The following is a 26,700-nucleotide window of genomic DNA, read 5'->3' as shown; positions in this document are numbered from 1 at the left end:
GCAGTGAGACGCACTGTGAGACTCAACCAAGGATGCAAACAGCTATTCCCTTCACGAGCCTTCAGTTATTGTGTATATTAGTCTTGATGGTGTGATGTTGAGTGTCTCTTTTTGTTTCTTTGTAGCAACTCAAGCACTCTTTAATCCACATAAGCTCATGATGCTTCCCTAAAGCCATCCAATCTGTTGCGTGTCTATACTTAACAGCCCCACTCAACAGATCTGGGTCAATAGATGGTATCGTGAAGCTGGATAGTTGCTCTTTGAGCAGAGGAAAATTGCCATCATAAGAACTTTTAAAGAATCACGCGGTTTTAAAATGAGGCTTGGACCCTGTGCTGTCAGATTGAGCTCCCATGGAGGGGACGGAGGGGTTGAAGGGGAATAAGACAGAACTGGACAACAGCTTGAAGGTTTGAGGATTTCATTGAGAAAATGGAGCTCCAGGACCCACTGAAGAGCGACTGGAGTCAGTACTTTTGCCATCGGCCACCAGTGGAGCTTGGCAGGAGTGCGAACCTTCATGCTCTCTGCAGTGAGTTGAAAAGCAGCTCGGAGAGGCTGGAGGGCACCTCAGATCCGTACTGCAGCATCCGGACGGACGCTGAGCGAGCGAGAGTCAACCTCTGTAACAGTCGTTCATTTGCCATGGATGCTAGAATACGACTAGATAATCTGAAGTCAGGGTGTAATTCGCCCTCGCCTTGCCGTGCCTCCAATGGGAAGTTGTACAACTACAACTATCAAAAAGACCTCTGGGACAGTGAGGAGTCACAGGACGAGGAGTCTGCTTTGGACTTGGTAGAGCTCCTTGATTTAGAGGATGACGAGCAGGATGAAGAGTGCTGGTAGGTGCCAGGAGAGCAGACTTCTCAATCTGACGTGTGTCTGATGTGAAAACTCTCCTGTACAGGTGCGCTCTTTACATAGAGCAGGGGTGGGATATGCCAGTGACTGAAGTGAATGTGAACGCACCCTCCTGTTCCTGTTCCTCGCAGGTTATACCAGTCTCCAGCCAAGCAGGTGTTTGTGGAAAGAAGTGAGTCTGCTCTCAGATGGTGTCGACACATCCTGGACAACCCCAGTCCTGAGATGGAAGCGTCGCGGCGTCTGCTGATAAACAGGCTGGATCAAAGTAAGAGAGCGGCACAGATTGATTTAAAATGATTGATCTGAGTGTGATCAGCTTGCTCACAGGTTTTCCTCATGCTCACTCTCTGTATTGACAGAACCAAGCGGCCGCTTCTACAGACATCCTGCAGCTTTCCATCATACAGGCAATGTCTGTATGGGCTCCTCTATGGATGAAACGTCTGTCAGCACCACACACAACCCTTCTGACGCTACAGGTAATGTAAAAATGAGAGCTTCTTCTTTTTCTACAAAGTAACATGAGATATAGTTTCTACATTAAGCAATACAACAAAATGATAAATCAACATGGAGAAACATGTCATCATTAAGGGCAATTTCTTTTCTAAACATAGATGATCTTTTTGTTCATCCACAAAAACTTTCATATACATCAGCAGTGAGTTTTGCATGTTTTAATCTGCACAGATAGCAACGAACTGAGCATCTCTCACGACTCCATAACCACCAGCTACAGACTGCAGGACATCACAGACGTGCACATCATGGCTCGTATACAGGAAGCCAGTGAGTACAGAAGAGTCTTTTTTTATCCTTAATGAGGGTTGGATTGCGATAACTTTGGTTCTTACTTTTCAGGTTTAAGACAGGACTACATTTTCACACCTGCCGCTGCTTCACATAGGAGCAGCCCAGTGATGTTCCCATCTCATCCGAACACCACAGTGGACGATAAATACTCTTCCCACTGCCAGTCTCCGACATCGGCAGCCAGCCAGAGCTGCCGAAGTCCAAAACTGACCAGACTTCACCAGCAGGTCACTCAGTTCAAGCTGCTTAGACTCGCTCAGAATCAAGGTACACAGAGCACAGCTTTTCTACATCATCTGTGTCTTTGGTGGCACAAGCTGTTTCACATCTCACCTACTGTGTTACCAGAGGCCTCATCAAGTTTGAGTAAGGGTAGAAACAGAATCATTTCCAAACACAGGATATTACATGAAAAAGTGTCCAATTGATGAGTATTTTTACAAACCTGGAACTCCCTCATGATAAATACACTTCCCAGTTTGATAAAACTAAGAGAAAATGTCCATAAAATCATGCTGAAATATTTTTGAGAAACTTCTTGCAGTTGAAATTTTATATTTGTGAACTATATATGATGTGTTTTTTAGCAACATCACCAGGCAGGACCAGGTCACCCCTGCGGACCAGCCTCCGCTCCCTCCAGGCTGTTAGGAACAGCCGAAGCTTAGATATTGACGACTGGCAACCTGCAGACCAAACCACTTACCCATCACCAGGTTTGGATCTGTTTCCTCAAATCTCTAACAGAAAAAAACCCAACAAAACATAGACATATATCATTCTGAATCGTTTTTTAAAACTTATGTCACATCACCTGTTACAGCTTAACTTTCACTGACACAGAGACCCGCTGCACTGTTGTAGCAGTTAAAAAACACACAGTTTGTTTTCTCAGGTGCATCATCTGTCACAATGGGGCCGTCTAGTTGCTGGTCTCCATCACTTCCTGCATCATCCACAAACTCCAGTGGCTCGTTGTGCTCAGGAGTGAGAGACTCCTCCTCGGCCCGGACGGCAGCCGTGAAGAGACTGCAGAGGTCTCAGTCTGTCAGCCCCTGCAGGATCCCTCACCCTGCCAAGGGATACCTATCTGCTCACGGACGTGTTTTCGCCTCGCCTGAGAGGTCGACCACTGCAGCCTGGGCCAGATATGAGCCATCCACTCAGAGGGGTCACCAGTGAATCCCTGGTGGTGAAATAACAGCATTGAAAATCAAAGAAATATGTCATATCTTTAGACTGTGAGGGAACTAATGTCTGTATTAGAATCCTTTAAATAGCATGACATGCTGCTCCAAGGTAATGATAATGCATGTCCTGTGATTTTCCATCAGATGGGCTGGGATCTGAGTCATCTTTGTCTCAAACTGATTGCAGATACAGACTGTATAATGTGTAGCTGGCACTGGTGTGAGCAACACCTGCCAGATACATCCTGGAGGACTAGATCTAATGTTAACAAGAAACTCTGTGCAGTGAAATCAGACGGCGCTGTGTTGCTTGCACAAAAATCGAAATAATGTGGACTATTGTAAAAATTGAAGTCTTGTGAACATAGAGATGTCAGGTGATCTTTGCCTGCTGTGAGGATGTGAACATTCACTGTGTTTTGCAAGCGTGCTGCGTTATAGGAAGAGTGCTCATTACCAAGAAACAGGGGTGTGGCTCTGATGCGGTCACTTCCTAAAGCGTGTTGTCTTTCACTATTGAGATGAGGGCAACATTTTAGTGATGTTTTTGTGTTGACATGATGTAATCTCACCCAAACAGTGAACTGTTCAACTGTCTCTTCAACTTTTTTTCACCTAACTACCTGATTACCCCCCAAAGGCAGTTTGAACACCTGACATCTAATGATCTTTTTGCCACCTACTAATGTGAGAAGTAACGTGAAGGGAACAAGCTTTCAGATGTTTGTATAAAGTGCAGGTCTATTAGATGTTGCGACTTCTCTCGGGGAAGGTAAATGTCTGTGGTGGTATTCAAGCATGACGTCCATTGCTGTGGTTTTAAGCCTTTCCTTGACTCAAAGCAAATCTATGAAAAGTCAGTTTCTGTTCAGCTCTCTTCGATCTCGTGTCGTCAGGATCCTGTACATGCAGCACAAGTTGAATGTTTAAGAAGGTGAAGTCAGGTGTCTGTAATGAAACCTCAGTGGGTCACCCTTTTGTTTTAAATGAATTCAGTGACTGCAGCTGAGACGATCTGACTGAGCTCTCCATGAGATATTTCTACATGTGACACATGATACTTAAAACTGAGGAAAACACAAGAAGAAATAGCAGTTTGATGCATCAGGAAAAGCACAGTTGTGAGGAATAACATTAACAAAGTGTCCCAGTTGTCATCAACAGTCAAATAATCACCAACTATTTTGATAACAAATTAATCGTAAAGCTTTTTCTGTTTGAATTGTTGTAAATGTGTTTGGGCTTTGGACTGCTGGTCAGACAGAGAAATTATTTGATTTGAAGACATCACATCAGGTTCTGACAGACTGCAATAGGATTTTTCAGTATTTGCTGATATTTTATAATCTAATCTAAATTATATTGTATTTTATTTATTTAAATTAATAGTCAAAATAATCATTAAGTCAAGCCTGGCCAGCATGTATAGCAATAACAGGGCCTTGGATTAGGCTCACCAAAATAAAACGGAGCCTTTAATGACATCACTTCCACTTGTGCTTTTTTTGTGACATGTCAAAATGTCTGATGTCATGATGTTTGACCACAGACGATAACATCCTATAACCCAACCCAGATGTGTTTTACTTTCTATATTAATTGCTTATGTTTTTTAGATGTTTGTTACCTAATCTGCACACAAAAACATCTGAAACATCCATTCATCGTCTATACTGCTTATGCTTAAGGGTTGGGGGGGTATGTATGCTCTCGCATACATGTAGCCACAACCACACAGTCTATGCACACAACAGGAAACTTGCTGTGTCAGGCTGGTATCACCTACAGAAACCTCGTTTGGTTTAGCCGAGGGCTGCAGGAGGCAGGACATGACGCAACGCCACGCTGTGGTTGTGATGTTGAGTCGGTTGCTCGCTGCTGAAACTAGTGCAGAACATAATGAAAAACTAATATGTTATGGTACAATAGAAGTTACGCTTTATACTGAAAGAGCAACTTTATTGGTCATTATTGGAGGCTCTGTGTTGTAGGAAATGACATTTTCAGGTGTTAATCAAATGAAAATGTACCTGCAGTCACTAATAATGCACCCCCACTTTTAACTATAACTAGGCTCCGATGCATTTATACCCTTGATTTTAAAGACTTTGCTTTTTTTTAAGAAAGAGCTGTTTGGTATTCTTTAATATGTTTATTCTATTTTTCAATTAGTTTGTGGGGTGGAAGCAACCAAATTGCTGAACTGTTTGTGAGCACAGGATTTTAAAGGAGTTAAAACAGTAAAAAAACAACTGAACACTTCCTCGTCAAGATACATCATGACACACAGTATTCACTCAACATAGAAAAGGCAAAGTGAACTTTACATTGTTGTACCCTACAGTATACTGTAGATACAGGGGGAAGCTATAAACATTAACCATTATTTACAAAAAAAACAATGTACATTAGACATAGAGAAATCACATCTCCATTTGACAACTAGTTGTCAGAGTCAATGTCGCTGTCTCCCCCTATAGATCTGAACTCTTCGCTCTCCTCGTCTTCACTGAGCTGGACCTGGGAGAGCACAGCCGGGCCTCTCCTCCGTGCTTCATCTTCTTCGTCTTCCTCCTCCTCCTCACTGATGCCGTAGTCTTCTCCGTTTCCCATGCTAGAGTGCTGCATCTGACTCCGGCTCTCTGTCTCCTCATAGCTGCCGTAACTGAGACAGAAAATAGGGAAGTCAAACAGGACGTCCTGAGGTGCTTGGAGCAGAATCCTAAAGATTTACGTGCAATCAAACCCCGTTTATGACACAATTCAGGGCATTTTAAGTAATAGGCTTTCAATAATCTTACAGTCTGTAAATACCTCTATGTCCTGCTGCTGTGAAGAAAAATACTCACGCCATGTGCAGCATGAAATCACATCGCGGTTGTATTTTTATATAATATTCTTTTTCAAATAATATGAGTTTATTTGGTTGATGAATAAAAAGATGCACCAGTTGCTCTTCTGTAGTTCTGACAAAGGAGCTGCTCAGGGATTCAGGGTTCGCTGCAGCATCAAAGTACATTTTCTGACACCACCAGTAAATCAAGAAGGATTGAGATCTTAAGAACACCAACTTTATGAGCCACATCAGTACAAGCCATGTGATTTAACAATAGATCGCCTGAGATGACTGCATTTGAAGCCTTTTTGAGGTAGAAGCTATTCAGTTTTTAGTAGATGAACAAATAAATCTGAAAGCTTCCTTTCTCTGAACAAAATTCCCCGAAAATGTTTTGACATTAAATCAACTGCACTCTTGAGTATTGTTATTCTGAGTATTAATGGCCTCCGGGCCGGTTGTACCTGACATTGCTGTCTTCCATGTGAGGCTCATCAGGCCCGTCCCCTTCATATGACATCATGCTCTCGTCCTGCTCCATGCCCATGCGCGCCGTCTCTTGAGTTCTCCGTGGAGGCGCAGGTCGCACATCCAACTCTCTGTCAGAGTCGCTGCCGCTCTCCGACAGCTGTATGGCTGGTGGAGACACCCAACGAATCACGACAAATGTCACGCACAACATGATCATACATTGTTTCATTCTTTAACATCTGTGATCATTTTGTGCTGCTGCCCCGGTGCTGCGATTGAACTTACAGGAGAAAGGGTTGTCGCCCTCCTCCTCGCTGGCGTCATCCTCTCCGTCAGACATGAGGAGGTCCTGGTACAGCACGCTTGCTTGGGCTGGGCGGTTAGATCTTCCGTCCTCCTCGTCGTCGTCCTCCTCCTCTTCGTCCTGGTCGTGCACCCGTCTGCGAGGTGGCAGCAACATGTCCTCTTCATCATCTTCGTCCTCTAGATCTCCGTCTGCGTCCTCTGCCTAAGAAGACAGAGAAGACAAATTAGTCGTGGATAAATCTAAGAAGTATGCAAGCTGATAAATAAGTGTATAAGTAAATACAATTACAGATCAAGAATAACAAATATTTTAAACATATTTCAACAAAGAAAATAAAACAGAGACAAATAAAAATTGATGAAACTGTAGAAAGAAGTGGATTGCACAATTGTATTTCACAAAACAGTGTCAGAATTAAATAAATATGTACTTATTTTGATGAAAATAAATACTGAATATATAAAATAACAATAAAACTGTGTCTCACAGGAGCAGGAGTCTTGGGTTTGCCGTCATCTTCCTCCTCAAAGCCTTCAATGTCCACATCTGACTCTTCCTCCCCAGGTCTTCTACTGTGGCGATGTCCCTGATAGGCAACATGACACAAGTCTGAGAACACACTTGCTGAAAGAGAGAGGCAAGAAGCAAAAGAACTCCTCTCATTTTCCACTGTAAGGTTATCTGTAATGTTCTAGTGAGAGAAACGACTTTAACATGAGCCTGTAATGAAGCTGGGTGCTCTGACGATCGTCTGAGGAGGGGTGGTATGTGGTTGGAAGCCTTATTTCTGTCTCTCGCCATACCTGCCCCCCTCTCTTCTCTGGAGCAACCACTAGAGGTCCCTCAGAGAAAAGGCTGCTGGTCTCTCTGGGCAGACTCCCTGAAGCCCCGCTGTCAAACAGATCAGCAGGCTGGCCAACACCACACAGAGCGACACGCACAAAGGGAGAGACGGGACAAGACGGTAGGAGCAAAGGAGAGAAACAGGGTGGGAGAAAGGAGACACTACGGTGAAGAAACTAGACTGTAGAGATGAAACGTGAAAGTCTGGAAAGGAGAGTTAGTGCAGAGAACGAGTGAAGAAATACAAGGACTGGGAGCACTACAAGGTGTGGCGGGGACACTACTGCACGCAGAAAAGTTTATGCTACCTGGTGTGGCATGCAATAAACACCCGGAGGCCTAAAATCTCTTGTCAATGTAGCAAGATACCTGGAAAACCACCATTTACCAAGCTACTAAATAAAACCTGGGCCCTGGCTGCTCTCCTACCTGCGGCGTGTACGGCCCAGGCGTCATCGGGTCCAGACACTCCAAGTCCGCTGCATCGAGCGCTGCCTCTTTAGCAGTAGAGATGTCCTTCTCCAACTGGGTCAAGTGCTCATCATACTAGAGTGACAAAAAGAGGCGATTACCACAACACTTACTGAGGTTTTTCCTGCTCATAAAAATACTGTCATTATAGAATTGGCTGTAATTATTTCCCAGAATTGACTTCTTGAGGCAGTGTAAACATACATGTTGTCATAGTCTGAATAAAATCTAAGCAATCTGGTGAATTGTGCATTGATTTATCAAACTATGTATTATTTAAGTAAAAACCCCTATGTTGTAAGTCTACACTAAGCCAACATTGCATATATAACTATAATAATACTGTGTGAAAAACATGGGGGAAATGTGGAGAAAATCCCCTCTCATTTCTCCCAGCACTGTCTGATAATATGGTAGAGCCCTGCCAAATCTAACTCACTGCATAAATATCATTATCATATATCATTAACATGACCCTTCCCCCTACCACTTAAAGGCAAACCGAACAAGGCAAAGTCTTAACATACCTCAGACAAAGTTTGCTTGCACACATTGACAATGTCCAGGGCTGTCTTGGTGTAAGGACTGTCTGGGCCTGTGAGGGACATTCAAAGAAACATCTTCACCAAACTGCTCTAAGCTAGACACACAATTTCAAACAGAGACTGACCTCAGAGGTCACAACAACCGTTAACATTTTTACCGTTATACTTGATACTGTTGGTGTGGATGAGGCTGACATCTGAAAGGAACGCATCTCGGTTCTGATATTTGTGTTTGGAGATGTTCTGTTGAATAAAAACACACACAGAGGAGCATTTTCTGTTAAACCCCTTTGTCTCTGTGATCGTAAAAATAACAAATGAGTCCTCGTATGACTCTCACCTTGCGGATGCTCTCCAGATCCATGGGGTTTATGATCACCTTATAATAATCTGGCACAAATTTTTTGTTGACAGGATGGTGAAACGGCCATGACTGTAGTGAAGGGAGGAGTAAAGGAACGAGAGGCAGATCATTAGCTTACTCTTTAGTAAACCCATCGGTGCCCTCAAATCGATCATTGGAAGAAAATGGTAAGAAGGGGTGACTCACATCGGGAACCACCATCATTTTCTGCGTCACAATGTTGTCCAGGATGAAGGAGAAGGCCACCTGATCGTCATCATCCAGCAAGGGGTTGATGGCTTTCTCCAGCCTCACCAGCCTGTCCTCCTTCTGCACGCACACACACACACACACACACACACACAAAGAGGATTAATGATTAAAATTGACAAAATGGCAGGAAGATGTGAAATAAGAAGCAACATTTACTTTGACACTCACCTCTTTCAGTTTAGCATCGCACAGGTCCAGCATGGACTGAGCTACCTGGGTTATGGGATGTTTTGCCCCTGGTGAAACAAAAACAGAGTTGTCTCAACACTGAGTTTGAACTGAAAGTCAAACTGAAATCAGAGCAAGACCTGAGTGGTGATTAAACGTGCTCTTTACCATTGTAGGTGGCGCTGTTTTTGAAGATAACTTCCACTGCTTCACGGAACTCCTCTCTTGATGGGTACAAGCGCTTACGTACGTTCTCCCTCAGCGTCTGCAGGTCCATGGGCCGCGTGATGATCTTATAGTAGTCCTTCACAACCTTGGCATTGACTGGTGTGTGGAACGGATATGTCTACATAGAAGAGGCAGACGTAGTAAAGATGAGGACCGTCGAGCAGTAAACGAGGTGAGTGGAACATTGAAATGCTACTGAGGTGGGCGAGTGTGTCCGACAGGTCTTACATTGGGGTGATCCCGCATGTCATTGATGATGCTCTCTAGCACAGATGACAAGGTCACCATGGGGTCAGTGCGTCTGCGGTGGATGGCCTTGTGCGGTTTCTGTGAATATTTTAAAAAAAACGGCGTCACAGATTCGCTACAGGGACTCTCTGTTCCAAACATGTAAGAACAAGCTGTAATACATTGCTTACATTGAGATAGTCACAGTGCACAGCGCTGCCTACGCGTCTCTTCTTCTTTGGTGGGAGCTGTTGCTTGGGGAACTTGAGCACTAAAGACTTTCTGCGCACCTCATCAGCACTGTGGGAGAAAAAGAAATGTAAGAGACTGCAGGAGGCAGATTTCAACGGTAAGACAGGAGAAACGAGGACCATCAACTACCTTTCAATGAGCTGTTTGCCCAGCACGATCTTGGTGCCCTCCACCTTGATGAGTTCCTCGTTGTCGTTGTGGATGACGGTCTTTTCCAGCTCCTCCTCCTGCTCCTCCGTCATGGCAACTGGGTTAGAAGGCGGGGCGTTGGTTTGGTAGTACAGCGGGCAGAACTTGTTGGTCCTCATGTGTCCGATGGCTCCACATGCACCGCACTTTAGCTAGCGAAAAGAGGCAAACATTAAGGAACACGACAAATAATCTGCCAGTGCTTTAAGATAATGGTAGTGAAAGAACAGAACTACAAATTGACATAACATCTACGCCCATAGAAGCAAATCAGCCATAAGTTTACATTTAACTGGGTACCAACAAACTGGTGAGGAAAAGTAAAAGAGAGAAGTATAGTACTTAATCAGCAAGCTTACTTTTACCTTGAGGTCTGGTCTCTCTTTGACCTTCTTGGCCTTCTTCTCTGGGGGTCCCTTGATCTTGTCCTTCTCTTGGTTTCTCTTCAGCCTCCTCAGCTGCTCCTGAATACGCCGGCGCTCCTTCCTCATCTCCTCTCTGTGCTGCTCATCGAAGAGGGCAAACTTTCGTCTGCAGACACAAAGATACACAGTGGCGACAGTTTAACACTCACTGGTTCTATAGTGATGAGGGCATTGCTACGATATCAGCTCTCCAGCTTTCTCCTTAATGAGCTCCATTCATCTCCACTATGAAGAATACGGCAGCATTAAGCTGTACTGTTGGTTAACATTAGATGCTACACTGTAAACAGTTTGATTAGTGAAAGACTCACATAAATTCATCATCTTTGGTGGTTCTAATCCTGGTGTAGGCGTCAATGACTGCAGCTTTGCGTACTGTCTCGCAGCGGACATATTCCTTGCCGTCCTCATCCCTGAAGGTGCGGTAGATCTTGAGTCGCCGTCCCGTGGCTGAGGAGTTTAGACTCGTGACGGATGACGTGTCATCGTCCTTATGGGAGCTAGTGGATAGCGAGCTGGCTACAGAGTGAAGGGAAGTGAAGCTTACAGTTAGAGACACTCATTTTTCAACCACACACAGCTGATGCAGACACGTCCTCATTGCACTCTGAATTTTAGAAACAGGGACTCACACAAGCCTTTGCGTCCCTTGCGTCCCTTATTGTCACGGTCGCTCTCCTCGCCCATCAGCATCCTCTGTAGCTCCTTCCTCTCCTGCTCCTCCCTCTCGCGGGAAAGCTGGGAGCTGGTCTTCTTGTTTTGCAGCATGTTCTCAATGTTCTTCCCCATCTCCTCAAAGTCGCTGTCCTCTGCTGAGCTGCTGTCGGTGTCTGTGGAGAGCACCTCTGTCGACTCTAACACCCTGTGATGAGTTGTGACAAGGAAATGCACTCAAGGTGTGCTCCACCAGAATCATGAATAACGCAAACATAACCCTGGATTAGAGTCTCACTTGTTCTGTAGGTCAAAGATCCTCTGGCACTCTTCCTTGTATCGCTCCTGGTGTTCAGCAACGGAGAAACGGGAGCCTCTGGCAAACTTGCTCATGGGTCCCTCCCCTGAACGCGCTTGCTCTGTGGACATGGTTCTCACCACGTCAATCACCTCCCAACGCGAGAGCTTCTTGATCTAACACAGACATTAACACACAATCATTTTAACAAGCCTGAAAGATAAAAACCCGGGAAAAAAAACCCACCCTTAATGTAAAGCCACATGCCTCTCCAGCAAATCTCCAAGAACTGACCTGCAAACTGAGCTGTTTTTGCAAATGTTCCAATTCAGTTTGCATCAGCTTCATGTGCTGGCCATGACTGGTGTCTTACCTCTTCCTCTGGAACACCAAACTTTCGCAGCAGTTGCTTGGCATTCTTCAGTGAGAGTCTCCTCAGGTCAGCGTCTGTCCCTGTCACTGTCTTCTTGGCAGGCTGTGGCTCTTTGTCATCCTGGGAAAAACAAAATGCAGAGGACCAAAGTTTACATCCTGTATACTTACACAAGGCAGAACATAAGGTGGCAGATTTATGCTTCAGACAGTCTGACCTTCTGTTGAGTGGGCTTGTTGGGCACTTTGACGTAGGAGAAACCCTCTCCACAGCCCGTCGGATCAGCCACACCTGTGACCTCCAACAGGCACTTCCCCTTCATGGCAGAAATGAAGGCTCTTGTTGTGTTCCAAGGAGCTGTCCGGACCTAGGGTGGGTGAGACAGGATTCAGCATGGTGTGGATCTGTGAAGTTTTTGTATCTCAACTCTGGAACTTCATTATGAGGAAGCACTTGGATCAATACCTCATCATCAATCTTCATTTGAAAGTCCTCTTCGTTCTCCTCCTCTGGAGCAAAGAAGGATTTCTCACCATATCCAGCATCCTAAAGGGGTGGAAATAACTTAATGTAGGGAAGTTGTGCAACAATACTCACTTCTCACCATCTGAAGGGATTTATGAGCAGTGTTACCTTGAGTCTCTGCTCTGCCACCAGCATGCTATAGTAAGCACAGCACTGCTCCGGAGACACCATGGCCCTGATCTCCTCCTCTGTAGGCAATCTGAAGTCAGGCTTCAGCACCCACCAGTTAGAGTCCATTCCTGGCATAAGGACAAGACACGGTTAGACTTCTTCCTTGCCCCCTTATTCTAGATCATAGAATGCAGTATAATAAGCAAAAAAAACAAAGTCAGAGCCTCCATTTTAGATATATGTAATTATGTTTTTGTACCCTGTGTCCTCATTCTGTCCTTACATGACTACATCTTACCTCCACGGCAAAATCCATAGTAGGTGTAAAAAGCTCTTTTCCTGCTCAGATTCCTGTCTGTCAATTCAAGGCACATGCACAGCTGAGCTCACGCAGCCCTGGCACTCTTTATAACCTCAACATTGCCGTGATATAACACATCTGGGTTAGATTTGTCCAGCAAATGATAAAGATCATTGATTGGAGTAAATGAGTGTAGCCTACCTGTACGTTTGAAGTCAGCACAGAGTTTTAGTCGTTTCCTGATGCTGCTCTCCGAGTGCGAGGGAAAAGCTTTCTTTATATCCTCCATGCGGATTCTCCGGGGACGGTCCTTGCTCTTCCAGAACAGGCGGTAAATGAACACCTATGGAATGCAGGTGTGACAGTTGAGCATTTCCAACAAAAGCAGTTCAATTTTTTGAGAGAGGTCAGGCAAATAAACATACCTGTAGGAAGTCCCTGATGTGAGTATTGGCTCGTTTGGAATTGGGCCCTGGGACCTCAAATAAGGGGCACTCCTGACCGACTACAATAATGTCCACAAGCTCTCTAATGTAGTAGCCATGCCGAGTTCGAAGCACCAAGAAATCTGTCTCTGGCATCTTGTGCAGGTAGATTGGAGCACGGAAAAGGTTGTTTTCAAATGCCTAAAAGAAGAAAGCACAAAACCTCATGGTTTACCCCAGTAACAGACGAGTGATGCTACAGAAATTTACCTAATCTGAGCACTTAATCTTTTACGGTGCTGACCTGAAGCAGCTGCCCAGGATGCAGAGAGCCCAGGAAAGGGGATGTGTGGCAGTACACAGTCTCTCCATATTTGCAGTCGGGTGCTCCAGGATCTTTTCCAGGTTTCTGAAGAACACAGTAACAAACACATTATATATTTTAATAACTCATTTGAGTTTAGGGAATACTATTTAAGATGTTTTAAGATTTTTCAAAGACCTATGCAAAGCCATGAGTGAGAAAAGAAGGACAGGACTCACCCTTTTGTAGTAGTTTTTGATCTTTGTGGCCATGCCGACTTGCATGATGAGAGGAGGATATTCCTCACTGTACTCTGCCAGGATCAGATCTCCATCTTTGCCTGTCAAGTCCTGTGGGGTTCGCATGAAGAACATGTCTCCTCCTCCTGATGCCTGCCGCTCCTGCTCCCGCATCTACTCAAAAACATATTAAAGACGCACACTCAGTACAACATTAATGTGACGAAACACTACGAGGTTATCTAGGAGTCATGGTGCTTTTTTTTTTTTTTGTCTCCACCTTGGCCTTCTTCTTAATGTGCTTGAGCAGCGGCTGGACAGCATGAGGACCGGGCTGAGCCAAAGCTCCAAATGAGTATTTCTTCAGCGCCGAACGATGAAACTGCCGGAGCTTCATGGGGCCCATGTGAGTGGGGAAGAAAGGCTGCCTCAGCTCCAGCGCTGGGATGGAGTGCTGTTTAAAGATACACAGAATTAAACAATCGAATTAAATTACATTCTACACTTGAACGGTTTTCATCTTATGTTTCACAGGTTATGTTTCTTTGGCATAATTCTGTCCCAAAATGTATGGTATACATTTATGGTAATGTATGGTGTAAATTAAAGTTAAAGCATCTCCATGTTGACCATGTCTAGTTGGCATTATCTGTATTTTTGTGGGGCGCTGCTTACCTGAATGATGTTGCCACCAAAGGTTCCCCTCAGGCCCTGCTGTTTAGGATAGTAGAACTCATCATTGGAGAGGTTCCAGGGGTCCTTCATTTCAGGCTGCGACATGTTCTGCATTGAGAGAAACCATATTTGCCACTTTAAGTAATGTCACTCAAACCTTTTCTATGTTTGAACTGAATTTTCCACATCTGCTCCTTCATTATGTGATCTTCCTTGTAAAAAGACACATTTTACAATTATTGTGGTTCAAATGAGCCCCATCTTTGCTAAAAAAGCCAACTGTGTAATCAGCCATTTCATATAATCAAGCATGTGCCTTTGCCTGCCCTGATGAGGCAGCATACCTGCTGTGGCTCATCTTTTATCACACCGGTCTTTCCCAGCAGGATGCGGCTCTTTTTGATTGCAGTTTCCTTCTTATTCTCCTTTGATGGGGAGTGGGAGGTCATCTCTTCCTTTTCATTAGGAATTTCTACAAGAGACAACGGCTTATTACTAGATGCTGTGATACAGATGTGGGGTGTACTGTTGAAATAAAGGCAGGTCAAGTAAATTAATGTAACACGTGTTTTGTGTTTGACCATGGAAAATCAATCCCATCTCCTTGTTACTGTGAGTATTCAGCTTTCAAAGACACCCCTTCCCCCATGAGAATGTTTTAACATTTCAGAAAGGTCATGCAGTATATTTTATATCAACTTCCCTGGAAATACTGATATATTTGAAAAAACAAAACATAGGTGACAATGGAGCCTAACAAAATGGGAGTGTACCTAGGATGATATTTTCATCATTTGGATCCAGTGTAAGAACGGGTGGCATGAGCATGCGATCCATCTCCTGGTCATCCCAGATAATGTTATCCTCCCAGCGCCCATACACCAACTCCTCGCTGTCGATGGGGAAAATGGAGAACCAGGGAGAATCTTCTTCTTGAGAGGCTGCATGGAGACAATACAGGAAATGAGAAGTTAGCCTGAGAAAAAAAAGGCCTGGTGAATCCACTATTTCTATTGTGACCTAAAAAAAAATAAAAAAAACTCACCTTGATTATCATGGCTGTTTTTTTCCCGCTTAGAACCAGAGATTGAAGAAGCTTTAGGCATGGGTGGAGGCGTAGGTGGCACCAACTGGGAATTACTTCTTGTCAGACCTGTAAGATTTAAGAGACTATTACTGTTAATCATGAAACAATTTGAAATTGTCATGTATATGCCGTTTCTGTGTTTTGCCACGACATTGTCTTTTAAGTATTAAAACACCAACGGGGTAAAGTGTGCTGTTTGCATGATGCACAAAAGACCCACTGCATGGTTTACATCTATAGTTTTTCCTGTCATCTTACCCTGCTGTGCGTTGTAAGCATTGGCATTGCGGGTCATGCTGGAGGGCAGCCACCCTGCCAGGCTGGCTCGCTGCGTCTTGGTGCCCTTGTGTTTTACTTCCTCCCCATTCCAGATAATATCGTCCTCCCATTGCAGCTGAGTGACCATCAGGAAGAGCTCATTCTCGAGGGCTGGTCTGTCCTTTTTTCCGTCTTCATTATCATCATCTTCATCGTCATCATCATCGTTGTTGTTGTCATTGTCTCGGCTCAGAAACTAGAGATTTATTATACACAATATCAGTTACACAATCAGCATAACTTAAATGTCATGGCCTCAAATGTTCATGTCTGCATACCTCATGTGCAGGCGTCTCTGTAAGCTCTTTCGTCGTGTCCTGCTTCTGAGGCTCACTTGACAGTAAGTCTCTCAGCTTAAACCCGTAGTTGAAGTTGCTTCCATCCTCAGATATGCCTAGCATGTCGTACCAGAGCTGGGCTGGACCGTATCTCCATTCTGCTACTTTAGGCCGAGACTCTGCCTCCTTGTCTCCATCACCACAAGTTTGTGAGAACTTGGATTCTACTGGAGCCATCATGGTTATCTGGACAGCACAGAAAAGCCTGTCAAGTACTGGATACAATGATACCATGAGAACCCACATTAACCTGTAACACTGGAAGATTTACCTCATCGTCAGAAAGACACTGCTCTGGGGGTGGAGGGGCTGCATACTCATATATCCATCCGGACTTCTTCTCCAGGCCTTGCTCTGTGGCCTCTCCTTCTGGAGGTGGTGTTCCAGGCTGAGGGTCTCGATGCTTCCGCTTCTTCTTCCTGCGGGCACTCCTCCAAACTGATGGCATGTTTTTTCCGGGACCAAACAGCCGTAAGAACCTCAGCACCTGGTAGTCCATCCGAGACAATGGGTGTAAGTGCACTCTTAAGCATGTGTAGTAATACAGTGCACGTAAAGATACTTTACCTTTCCAGGCCTAAACTCTGGGAAGAGCTCTGTGACACCTGGCAGAGCTTTGGCAGCATCCTTCTGCATGATGCCAGCAAGTGGGAGGGTGAGTCTATCTGGAGGGCCTCCAGCCCCCAAACCCTGGCAGGGACGGTCAGTTTCTGACTCAGAGTCAGAGGAGCTGCTGAAGTCAACTTTATCAGCTGTAGAGGATGGCGCGATAATGGAGGGCAAGATGATGCCATCACCCTCTTCCCCAGCTGTGAGGGGAGACAGTGACAAGTCACAGCAGCAGCAAAGACAATCAAACTTCATCTTCAAATATTTGTGATCTAAATATTTGAACCTAAACTGAATTACTATTGAATTTACAATCTGATCAAGTCACAGTGTTTTATTGGTTCTTCAGAAGCAATCTAAACCTTTGGCGGTAACATCCACCCTATTAAATTATCCGTAGCAAATTCACTTCCTTACAGACCCCAGAGCTGCAGCTCTGTTAACAGCTTAAGCCTCTGTGTAAGAGGGCTGGCCAAACACAATTTCTGTACAGGGACTAATGATAGTGTAAACATTTCCTTACCATTTGTGGTCTGAGAGGACGGTTCGTCTTTCTTAGCAGATGTAGGTAGACTTGGTGGTGGTGGAGGAGGCATAAGCTTAGAATCAATATCTTCACAGTCGGCATCATAGTCATCCTCATCATCTAAAATTAAGAAATTAAAAATAAATCAATCAAAATAAATACAGCAAACTAAAAGTACAGTTTGAAATCCTTGGTAGTGACAGTTAGGAACCCTGATAAATAATCTTTTTATAAAGATGAAAGGACAAAAAATAAAATATGAGTATACATTTTTCTTAACTGTAACAACAATCAAACACAAATATGACTCTGTAAGTTTATCACCTGTTCTCCTGCTGGGCTGCAAAGTGCCCATGGCCTGACGGTACTTCTTTGTCTCGTCCTCAGCAACCTCACTGATGTCAGAATAATCGACTGCATCTTCAGTGCTTTTCACCCAACCTGGATGAGGAGAAATATTGAAAATGTCACTCCATCTTGCTCCTGGTTAAATTAGTACAAAGTTCCTTTGTATGTTCAATCTAACCTTGAGCATCCACACTACCAGAGTCTCTGCTTTCCTCTTGATCCTCGTCCTCGTTTGCAGTGATCTCTGTAATGAGTGAGCCCAGACCCAGAGTACCCAATCCAGCCAAATGCTTCTTGGACTCCTGTTATTAGAAGAAACAACAGAAAGAGAACATGAGTTTTAATCTAATAGTCATAGTGTATATTCTATGCACGATGATACTATTTAAAATGACTCGTGCATGTTGAAAACACCCACATTGTCCAGAACACTGTCGTCCTCCAGCTGTCCATCTTCGTTGATGTTTCCAAAGAGGAAGCCAGTTAGAGAAAAAGGGCGGTCTTGGTCCTCATCACTGTCTGAGTCCGACATCCTGACTGGAGAACATTTACAGCTTATACGTTTATCATCTTATCTTGACTGGTGTGCAACATAAGTGGGAGACATCACTGTGATCCTTGAATGCATGTGTGATGCACTCATACTAAATTTCACAACGCTGTAAACTTAATTGTGTTTTACTAACATCACAGCCTGCTAAGATTTTGGTGACGATATTTTATCTCTTGTCATTTTTCCTCAATTCTAAAACTGTACTGGGACAATAAAGTGCTTAACTGTAAAACCTGACAAAACTAACGTTATCTGTCGTGCAATTAAGTGCAGCATTAGCTAGTTGCTAACACTAGCTAGCTCGCTAACTACATGATGACAACAAAATATCCGAAATGTCACAGATGCAAATTACATTTACCTTTCGGGACCTGGCTTAAGATTTGGTTGCTTTGGTTAAATTCAGGTTGATGTACCAGCTGAATACTAATCATAAGCACAGTTCATTGTAGTTACTTTAGCAAAGTAAAATCAGCAAATATTAGCATAACAAAATAACTTCTAACGTAGGTTAACTAAAATCTATGTAAACGCCTATATGTGCATGTAGCAACGTTGTGAGCTCAAACGTACAAAATAATTCCCCCACAAAATGCCTTTAATGTTGTGTTTACATACCCAAGTTCGGTACAACGTTCTGTTGTTATTTCTGTGTGTTGGACCCTGCAGTTAGCATCTCTGGCTAAGCTAACTCGCTAGCACAAAGTCCAAGGGACCCGGATGGAAATGATGAGGCGTTCAGGTACTCCCTGTAATTTGGTAAACGATCCAGTGCGCACAAAGAAGCGGAGTCTCCCAAATCCAGACAGCATTATTTGGCACTATGGAGCGTCGCTTCCTTTGTAGAAGTATAGTACAATGTGCTGTATAATTCTTTTTTTTAGTGAATCTCTGCCCCTAACTCCCATAAAATTCTCTCCTGCCCTTGATGCTGCTTGACGCTGTTGTCCTTCCTTGCTAATGTATCTATATGTTTGTAGCTAGCAACAGTTCATGTTAAATGCCCAATTAATTATTACATACATTGTTCATATGTAGACACGTCATGTTTCTTATACTACTACTACTTCTAACCTCATTTTTGTGTGTCAGGGCAAAGGAACTGTGGAGTGTTTTAGTTCGCCCTGCTGTGCACACCAATAACTTTTCTTTTCGGCTCTGTTTTTGGTTGGGTTTAGTACTTCCAACTTTAAATTCCATTTAACCTGTTCTCCAAAACTCCCCGATTAATCACAAGCCCAGGTTTTGCTTTATTTCTCTTTTAATCAACACGTAATAAATGTGGGTCCCGAGGGCACCCTCATGTGGAGACAGACACGGAAAACTTTCCTCTCTAGGTTTGCAGATCTATGAGGAGGTTGTCTGTGATTACTGCAGCTTCTCACAACCACAGCAGTGCTTCGTTAAGATATTTCAGTCAGGATGACATTACCATCGTAGAGAACATATAAACTCAATTAGAAACAATCAATTGTTCTTAAGCGTTGTTCTCTAATTCTTGTGGAAAGCAGCTGTAAATTGTGAGCACCAGATATTTAGCATTTAAGGGTTTGTTTATTTTGCAATTATTAGAAATCACAAATATTTCATCCTACTTATTTGATAGACTTTTCTATACTGAACAATGTGCCTCTGTAGCTGTAATATATTAACTGATAGGATCAGTAAGTGTATGCATGTAAACTGATATAATTATTAAAAAGGAATTTGGTGCACTCTTCAGACAAACGTATTTAGGATTATAAAATGACACAAATGTAAAGTAAGCAGAGGTGATCCTTTAGTAGTGAAAATGTGAAAGCACCATGTTTTTTCCCCTCTTTCCACTAAACTTTAGACTATAATGTCTTATGGTCCCAAATATCTAAAACTTGCCGTTTGAAAAGTTCAATAAAAACAACTGTACAGTAACAGTTTAGCCAGTTTTTAATAGTTTTAAAACACTTGGTTTGGAAAAAAGTACAAAAGTGATCCTGGACGCCACAGTATGAAACCAGCCCAATAATGCAAGGTGATAGGTGTGTTCCTTTAAAAAGCATCTTCTACAGACATGTTAATTTCAACTGGCCTTACCATACACATACTGTACTCACTAAAACAGATACAAGCAATAGTTTAAATACAATGGCTGACCCCAGTAATACATTTACAAGTGATCCTTAAAAAACTAATTGAGAAGGGGGGGAGGGGGGGAGAAGTCTGACCACAATGCCAACCGGTGTCTGGCAGTAAAATCATGCAGTATTACAATCGTCCCACTAAAGAGAAACAGCAAAGCACTACAGCTGTCACACAGTGAGAAAAGAGGGCAGCCTGGAGGTGTCTCTCTATCAGACAGCCTGTCAAAGTGTTCATTGGTTGATTTATGAATTGTTACTGAGAGAGTTCGTTACTGTTGAGCAGCAGCTCAGTGGTCACCCTTCCCACGTTTGCATACATTGTAAAGTTGCGCAGGGTCTCCGCTGAGGAGAACTCGACTTACACCATCGCGTCAATTTAGAAAAATATAACTAATTGCTATTGAAGAAAACCCCAAAATGTGGGCTGTTCTCTTAGTATGTTGTGAGGAAATAAAAAAGCTAAGAAATACCGTTGAATAAATAAATTGCATGACATCCATAAAAATTAGGTGGATACACTGAGTCGACAGAATGCTATCCACATATGCACACCATGCTTTTTGTTTTGGCCCGGCAGTGTTAAAAACGAGGGCTCCATCCTCCACTCCATCCAAAGTCACACCCTATGATCCAGTGGAAAAGTCGCCATAAAATATCTAAAATATGTTGACATTTAGAGAAGGGTTTCTTTGATTCAACAACTGATTTCCATGTACGACATGGTCTCCGGCTTTACCAATTAAGAAGTAATCAATGTTGATGGCAATGAGGAAACACAGGAGAGAGGCATTCACAGTGTTGGAACAATGAAGCCGCTCTGTGTTGTTACCCACTGGCCGGCCTATTGTTAGGGCAGCAGCAGCGAACTTCCTGTCCGGTCAAACTTTTTTCCTTTAGAGAGGGCAGCCACTTGTTTCATCAACTCCCTGTTCTTGGCCTGTGGAAAGGAATCATCAACTGTGTTAGAAATTGAACGCATAGTTCTGAACTCATTCACACTCATTGACGCTGCACTTTACCTGAAATCTTGATTGTGATTTTAATGGAAGCAAACATGCTGGGACATGCTTATCGCTTGCTGCGCTCATCATTCATCCGGTGCTACAAGCTAAAGGCGACGTGGGCTGATAGAAACACCTTTGGTGCATCGAACACGGGGAGCACGTCAGCCAGAGTCACACTTACGAAACCCGCCAAAATAAAAAGTCAACACCGCCCAGTGTGACAGGAAATAGCTCAACTGACGTACCCACTGTATCCATTACAACATGCTGCAAACTTGTGCAACATCACACTGGCACATGAATGGCACACAAGCATGATATAAATCCAGACACTGTAATAATAATAATAATAATAGTGATAATAATAATAATAATAATAATAATAATAATAATAATAATAATATGTAGCTTCCTACCTGCTGTTGCTCCATGGACTCTTTGTGTGATTTCTCCATTTGGTTCATCTTCACTCTCATATTGGACTCCTGGTACTGAAAGTCGGCTTTGAGCTCTGTGAGCTGGAGGGGAATTAAATAATCAAAGCATCAAACAAGTACAAGCAACAGACGGTGGTGCGGCTTTTACTTTTTAGCAACGGAGGTCGGGTGAAACTGCCGACCCACCTTTCGGTCTTTCTCCAGAATGGTTTGATCCCTCTGCTGCAGGAGCCTCTTCAGCGACATCACCTCCTCTTTCAGCTGGCTGATGAGAATGAAGTTGTCCGTTCCTCCAGAATCCATCGACTGGGTAATGGAACTACTAATTGGAGAGAGGAAAGAGCATGAGGCCTGTACTGTACGCATACGTTTAAGTGTAAGCAGAGCGCTTCATGCTTTCCAAGACAATTACAACACTCATCATACCTGTCCCCGTTGGATGGCTTCATCTCCAGTTTTGGTTTCTTCTTTGGAGTCTCCTTCTGGATTGAAGACGATTTATGGCTACAAAGAAAATCAAAATGTCATTGCACAATTTGGGCCTAAAAACTCAATCGCTACAGTGTTTTCTGATTTACATTATTTTTAGTTTTACCTCTGCTTCCACAGTCCCTGCTCTTGTTCAGGACTCAAGCTCCCACTCAGTCTGCAAAAGATAAGTTTGGCTGTTAGTAGGCTTGATCCACTTTGGAAGCGCGAGAGGGAGAGGTGACACAACAGAGGACGCACTTGTGATGAGAACTGCTGTGTCTGTGTTGGTGGTGGTGGTGATGATGGTGAGGTCTGGAGTGGTGGTCTTTCTCGTTCAGGGATGAGGAGTTGGAGGAGCCGAAGCCCTTCCTCTGCTCCTTGGTCTTCTGTAGGACACGGCGATAGGACAGAGTGCAGAGCCAGCACAGCAGTTTCCCGTCCACCTGTGAGACGTGTAGGAGACGCATCAGATTGTGAAACTTACCGTTATGCATTTACTGTCATACCAGACTGCATGTGTGCCAGGTTTATACCTTTCTCCTGCCCTCCTCCTTACGGTCAAAGGCGCATTGCTGTTTGCACTGCTCACAGGTCTGTGGAGGTCCATATTTCTTCTCTGAGTTAGTACAACGCTGACACTTTGTCCCGATAAAAGCTGCAATAATGTTACAGTACTGGCAGGGTTTGGGCTGTGAAGAAAGAAAGAACATTTATGTGTATTTACACATTATGTGACAACATTCACCAAGTGCGACCTGAATCAGTAAATAAAACAGGAGGAACTTGTTACTCACTGTTCCGAACTGTTTGACGTTCTGGGCACACTTCTTGCAGATTGTATTGGTTTTACTGTAAACAATAAACAGGGTCACATCCTCAAACGAAAGATACATAAAATACAAAGAAATTCCTCATTTTAGCATAAATAAAGGCTGAAATGCACCACCCTGTGCACATATCTCACCTTTCCTGCTGAAACTCAGACCTGCAGTATGTGCACTTCACTATTGGATGTGCGATGCGACACTCCTGTGGTGACAAAACAAAGGAAGGTTAGAGTTATTGCATGTTGGCAAAGGCGGACAAATACATTGCGCAATGAAAACAATAGAAGTAAGACTGCCTCGGTGGCTGTAGTGTACATCAGCACAACCTGGTATTTGTTGAGTGACACCTTTTCGCTCCAACGTAAGTGAAAACACTGATACCTGATTGTTTGGATGTATATGAGAAGTGTATTGTGATTGCTTTTGTTCAGTCAATCCAACACATTTTCACAGCAGGGCTGGGCACCATTAACCAGAACCATTGCTGCGACTTTAGCTGGCATCCTCTAATTTCTAAAAAAAAAAAAAATCTTTGATAGAGAAATCTAACTGTTGCCTTTGAGCTTTAAAGTCAATTATCCTGTGCAAAGAAAAGTTCTCTAAAAGTGCTGGGAGCACGTTTCCAGACTGATAACACTGTCCATCCTCCCTGCTTTGGACAATATGAATCGGTGCAGACCATGTGGTGCACACTGCCAGTGAAGTAAAGAAGAAATGATGCGGCTCAAATATGCAATTCTGCATCTGAAGCTTCATAAGAGCAACAAGTTGGCGAGTGTGTCCATTAACAACAAAAGTCTAATCCTTTGAGCGCCCGATGAGGTCACATCCAGCAGGTAAATACGCGGTACGGATGTGTTATCACTCTTTAATAAACACCGTGGTGGTGTGGACTGATCCAAACAAGGTTACGGCATTAGCGATAAAAGCTGTTACATAACGTGAACTCGCTCGTTGTAACACCATCACACCCAGTCGACAATGACACTCGCACACTTCCCTCCACAGTCCCACAGCTGCGGGTTGTTTCTGTCTCCTGTTTGATAGAATACCTTGCACAGCTGCTGGCCCTGCGACAGCTCCTCGAAGGGGTACCGCTGGTTACACTTCGTACAGGCGTACAGAGCCGACGTTGCCATTCTCGCTCCAGCTAATGTCACCGAGCAAGGAGAGGTTAGCGGAGTCCAGCTGCAAACTGAACGGATTAACGGCGCTATTTCCTTCCTATCCGCTTGCTAATTGAGAACCGAGAACACAAACACACACACACACAGTGTTGGCATCCAGCGTTAGCTAGCTCAGAAATAGCTTAACGTTAGCTGGAAGGGAGCAAGCGAAGAACAATAAACTCCAAATATCTGTGATCTTCCGCCGCTCGTACGTTATCCAGCCACACTAGCACGAAAGGTATCGTTAGTTAGGCCGCCACATAAGCAATCCGCTCACACAGATCTGGTTATTTATGTTAAGTTTCCGCTGTTCTCGCCAAGAAATGTATTTTCCTGTTTTCCTTCTCTCTTTTTGTATCGACGCCGTCGTCGTCGTCGTCGTCGTCATGTAACCGGAAGTGGCCGACCGCTCCAGAAGAAGAAAAGGAAACCTATCGCGACACAACATCCGTCCGCGGGGTCCTCGGTTTGAAACGCGCAGGGCCAATCACGTGGCAGGATTCATTCAGCACGGTTCCTCATCGTCTGCACAACACGTCTCCAACTTTAACTTGTTCGATCACCACAGCAGCGACTGCAGTAATGGAAAGACTCCTATTTTATTAATACACCCTCTTTGTTCTGTTTTGTGGGGTTTTTGGTGTGTAATAATGTAATCATTAATGGGTTTTTTTGTTATGGAAACCATCTCTATTTTCGTCTTTAATAAACAAATGTTTCTAAGAGATCATAGTGACACTCACTCTCTCTTTGCACAGATGGCAGTGTGATCTAACCATGCTGCATGAGTTGCAGGAGCGTCAGGGAGGTCCCCAGGCACAGATTATCAGGAGCCCTGAGAGTCACAAGGTAGTCACAGGTCAGAGGATACATTTATATCATCTCTCAAGTTCTACAGTATGTGGTTGTGTAGATAAAATGATCATAAATAAAAGGAGTTCAGGCCCTGTTACACAGAGCTGATCACTTACACATGCTGGATATCTGTAGCCTTGATTCATAATTAGAGCATTATTAGAATTATATCTATTTCTAGAGCCAAGAGTGTGCAAAGATGTTATCAAAGCAAAAGTAGCCACTACTTTGAAAAATCTAAGATAAAACATATTCTGGTTTAACACTTTTTTGTTTACTACATAATTCCATATGTGTTCCTTCATAGTTTGATGTCTTCAATATGAATCTACAATGTAGAAAATAATGTAGATAAACAAAAACCACTGAATAAGAAGGTGTGTCCAAACGTTTGACTGGTACTGTATATAATTATATATAGTGTATAAATGAACATCACTATTTTTTCTGTTTCTCAGTCAGTACTAAAACTCATGCATCACTTTTACTGTTGGGTTTACAGAAGTTACAGATGGACACAACCCTTCAACAATCATTTAAATATAGCCGTGCAGTGTTACTGTACTCTGACTGATACACAGGATTTATGAGGCTGATATTGATATTTGAGTATTTAGAAAATACAAAAATGATATATCAGCCAATTTTCTTTGCACAACTCACGACATAAATCAAAATTCTTTATAAGGTTCCCTTGCGTTTTTAATTATTGCCACCATTAAATGGACAGGATATTTTACAGTTGAAAAATGGACTTTGAGCATTTCTGTACTGAAGCTTCTTGTCATTTATCAGCCGACATACAGGAGGTTAAAAGGCAGAAGGCTAAAATGTTGTTTTGATCGGACCTTCACTATGTTTCTCCTTCCCGACTCCTGGACTGACCCTGAATCAGTTCCCGTCTCTTTTCCCATCCCCTGAATCAGTTTACCTCTTGTAAACCTTGTGTTCACCATTTCTACTTTCACGTTTCTTCCAAGCATCTGTCTTCTCTCATGTCTTTGTGTGACTCCACAGAATCATTTGCTTGATAATAACCAAAACACAACCAGGTATAGAAATAAGAATAGGAATAAATATATTGTGTCCTCCAAAAGCCCTTTTCACTGACACAAAAAAGAGCCCAAAAGTTCACAGAAAGTTAACCACACATCAGCGCTTTAATTCAACATTTTTGTACATTTTGATATTTGACAGTGAAGTTTAACTTTGTCGTTACCTGCAGTGTATTAAGAACGGGTTCTGAAGCAATGAAGTGGATACAGCATCGCAGCATCAGTTCAACACTGTAACAGCTGTACATTTCTAAAGGGAGAGTTATTCAGTATAAGTGGCAATGCAAATAGCTAGCTAGGTTTGTTAATAGGTAAAGGATGCCTTAAAGCCAATTTATGGCTCATCATCTAATATTTAGGTCTGAGGGTGAAACAGCTTGAATATGGCCATACTAATGTTTTCAGTTAGTCCAGTCTGATATTCCTCTTCAGCACAGCCAAACTGTAAATTTCAGACTTTTATATCACTCACATGTTTCTTCACTTATATTAAAAGGCACTCTTTTTCTCATATATTATTGCAAGGCCATAATCATAACCAGATATAATTAATGCTAATGCCACTGGGGTTTTAAAACATTCATAGCTAAAACGGAGACATAGAGGGCAGGGTGTTCACACCGCAC

General features: G+C 43.3%; 2 protein-coding genes across 8 annotated transcripts; both read right to left on the bottom strand.

The window, feature by feature from the left end:
* Positions 1-4,843: 4,843 nt before the first annotated feature.
* On the bottom strand, positions 4,844-18,816 carry taf1 (TAF1 RNA polymerase II, TATA box binding protein (TBP)-associated factor). Of its 6 annotated transcripts, none has more exons than XM_070843251.1 (42): positions 18,755-18,816; positions 18,002-18,120; positions 17,762-17,885; positions 17,560-17,676; positions 17,233-17,355; positions 16,668-16,909; positions 16,372-16,587; positions 16,041-16,286; positions 15,703-15,958; positions 15,403-15,510; positions 15,131-15,298; positions 14,702-14,829; positions 14,358-14,465; positions 13,963-14,136; positions 13,683-13,856; positions 13,444-13,548; positions 13,140-13,340; positions 12,916-13,057; positions 12,712-12,768; positions 12,411-12,541; positions 12,243-12,323; positions 11,995-12,144; positions 11,778-11,897; positions 11,405-11,580; positions 11,085-11,314; positions 10,764-10,971; positions 10,387-10,558; positions 9,968-10,179; positions 9,778-9,886; positions 9,587-9,685; positions 9,299-9,476; positions 9,131-9,198; positions 8,897-9,019; positions 8,687-8,779; positions 8,505-8,589; positions 8,329-8,396; positions 7,760-7,876; positions 7,291-7,398; positions 6,975-7,073; positions 6,466-6,688; positions 6,174-6,345; positions 4,844-5,538 (listed from the first exon to the last, which is right to left on the bottom strand). In XM_070843251.1, exons 2-42 carry the CDS (start codon positions 18,113-18,115, stop codon positions 5,316-5,318), a joined length of 6,048 nt encoding a protein of 2,015 aa, XP_070699352.1. In that variant the 5' UTR covers positions 18,116-18,120; positions 18,755-18,816; the 3' UTR covers positions 4,844-5,315. The 6 variants fall into 6 exon arrangements, with proteins under 6 accessions (XP_070699352.1, XP_070699353.1, XP_070699356.1 ...); XM_070843252.1 differs by having other exon boundaries at positions 10,393-10,558; XM_070843255.1 differs by lacking the exon at positions 7,291-7,398.
* A 1,228-nt stretch (positions 18,817-20,044) lies between these two features.
* fam76b (family with sequence similarity 76 member B) lies at positions 20,045-24,544 on the bottom strand. Of its 2 annotated transcripts, none has more exons than XM_070844113.1 (10): positions 24,048-24,544; positions 23,133-23,197; positions 22,963-23,017; positions 22,702-22,857; positions 22,427-22,611; positions 22,293-22,343; positions 22,124-22,201; positions 21,884-22,019; positions 21,677-21,778; positions 20,045-21,193 (listed from the first exon to the last, which is right to left on the bottom strand). In XM_070844113.1, the coding sequence occupies exons 1-10, from the start codon at positions 24,132-24,134 to the stop codon at positions 21,104-21,106; spliced, it is 1,005 nt and encodes a 334-aa protein (XP_070700214.1). In that variant the 5' UTR covers positions 24,135-24,544; the 3' UTR covers positions 20,045-21,103. The 2 variants fall into 2 exon arrangements, with proteins under 2 accessions (XP_070700214.1, XP_070700215.1); XM_070844114.1 differs by having other exon boundaries at positions 21,884-22,016.
* Positions 24,545-26,700: the final 2,156 nt, after the last annotated feature.

Source organism: Pempheris klunzingeri, chromosome 14 (assembly GCF_042242105.1).
Source record: "Pempheris klunzingeri isolate RE-2024b chromosome 14, fPemKlu1.hap1, whole genome shotgun sequence".
NCBI classification, from domain to species: Eukaryota; Metazoa; Chordata; class Actinopteri; order Acropomatiformes; family Pempheridae; genus Pempheris; species Pempheris klunzingeri.
The sequence above is the reverse complement of the archived record's forward strand: the minus strand, read 5'-3'. Positions and strand labels throughout refer to the sequence as shown.

Bases quoted from the DNA above. Each gene is read 5' to 3' on its own strand.
- taf1 (XM_070843251.1), bottom strand. From the start codon at position 18,115: ATGTCGGACTCAGACAGTGATGAGGACCAAGACCGCCCTTTTTCTCTA. The intron at 16,910-17,232 runs GTAAGGAAATGT...CTCCCCTCACAG, and splicing joins GTCCTCTCAGACCACAAATG to CTGGGGAAGAGGGTGATGGC. The intron at 14,137-14,357 runs GTAAGCAGCGCC...ATCTTTAAACAG, and splicing joins TTGGTGGCAACATCATTCAG to CACTCCATCCCAGCGCTGGA.
- fam76b (XM_070844113.1), bottom strand. From the start codon at position 24,134: ATGGCAACGTCGGCTCTGTACGCCTGTACGAAGTGTAACCAGCGGTAC. The intron at 22,202-22,292 runs GTAAAACTAAAA...TTTTCTTTGTAG, and splicing joins CAGGGACTGTGGAAGCAGAG to CCATAAATCGTCTTCAATCC. The intron at 21,194-21,676 runs GTAGGAAGCTAC...TCCTTTCCACAG, and splicing joins AGTCCATGGAGCAACAGCAG to GCCAAGAACAGGGAGTTGAT.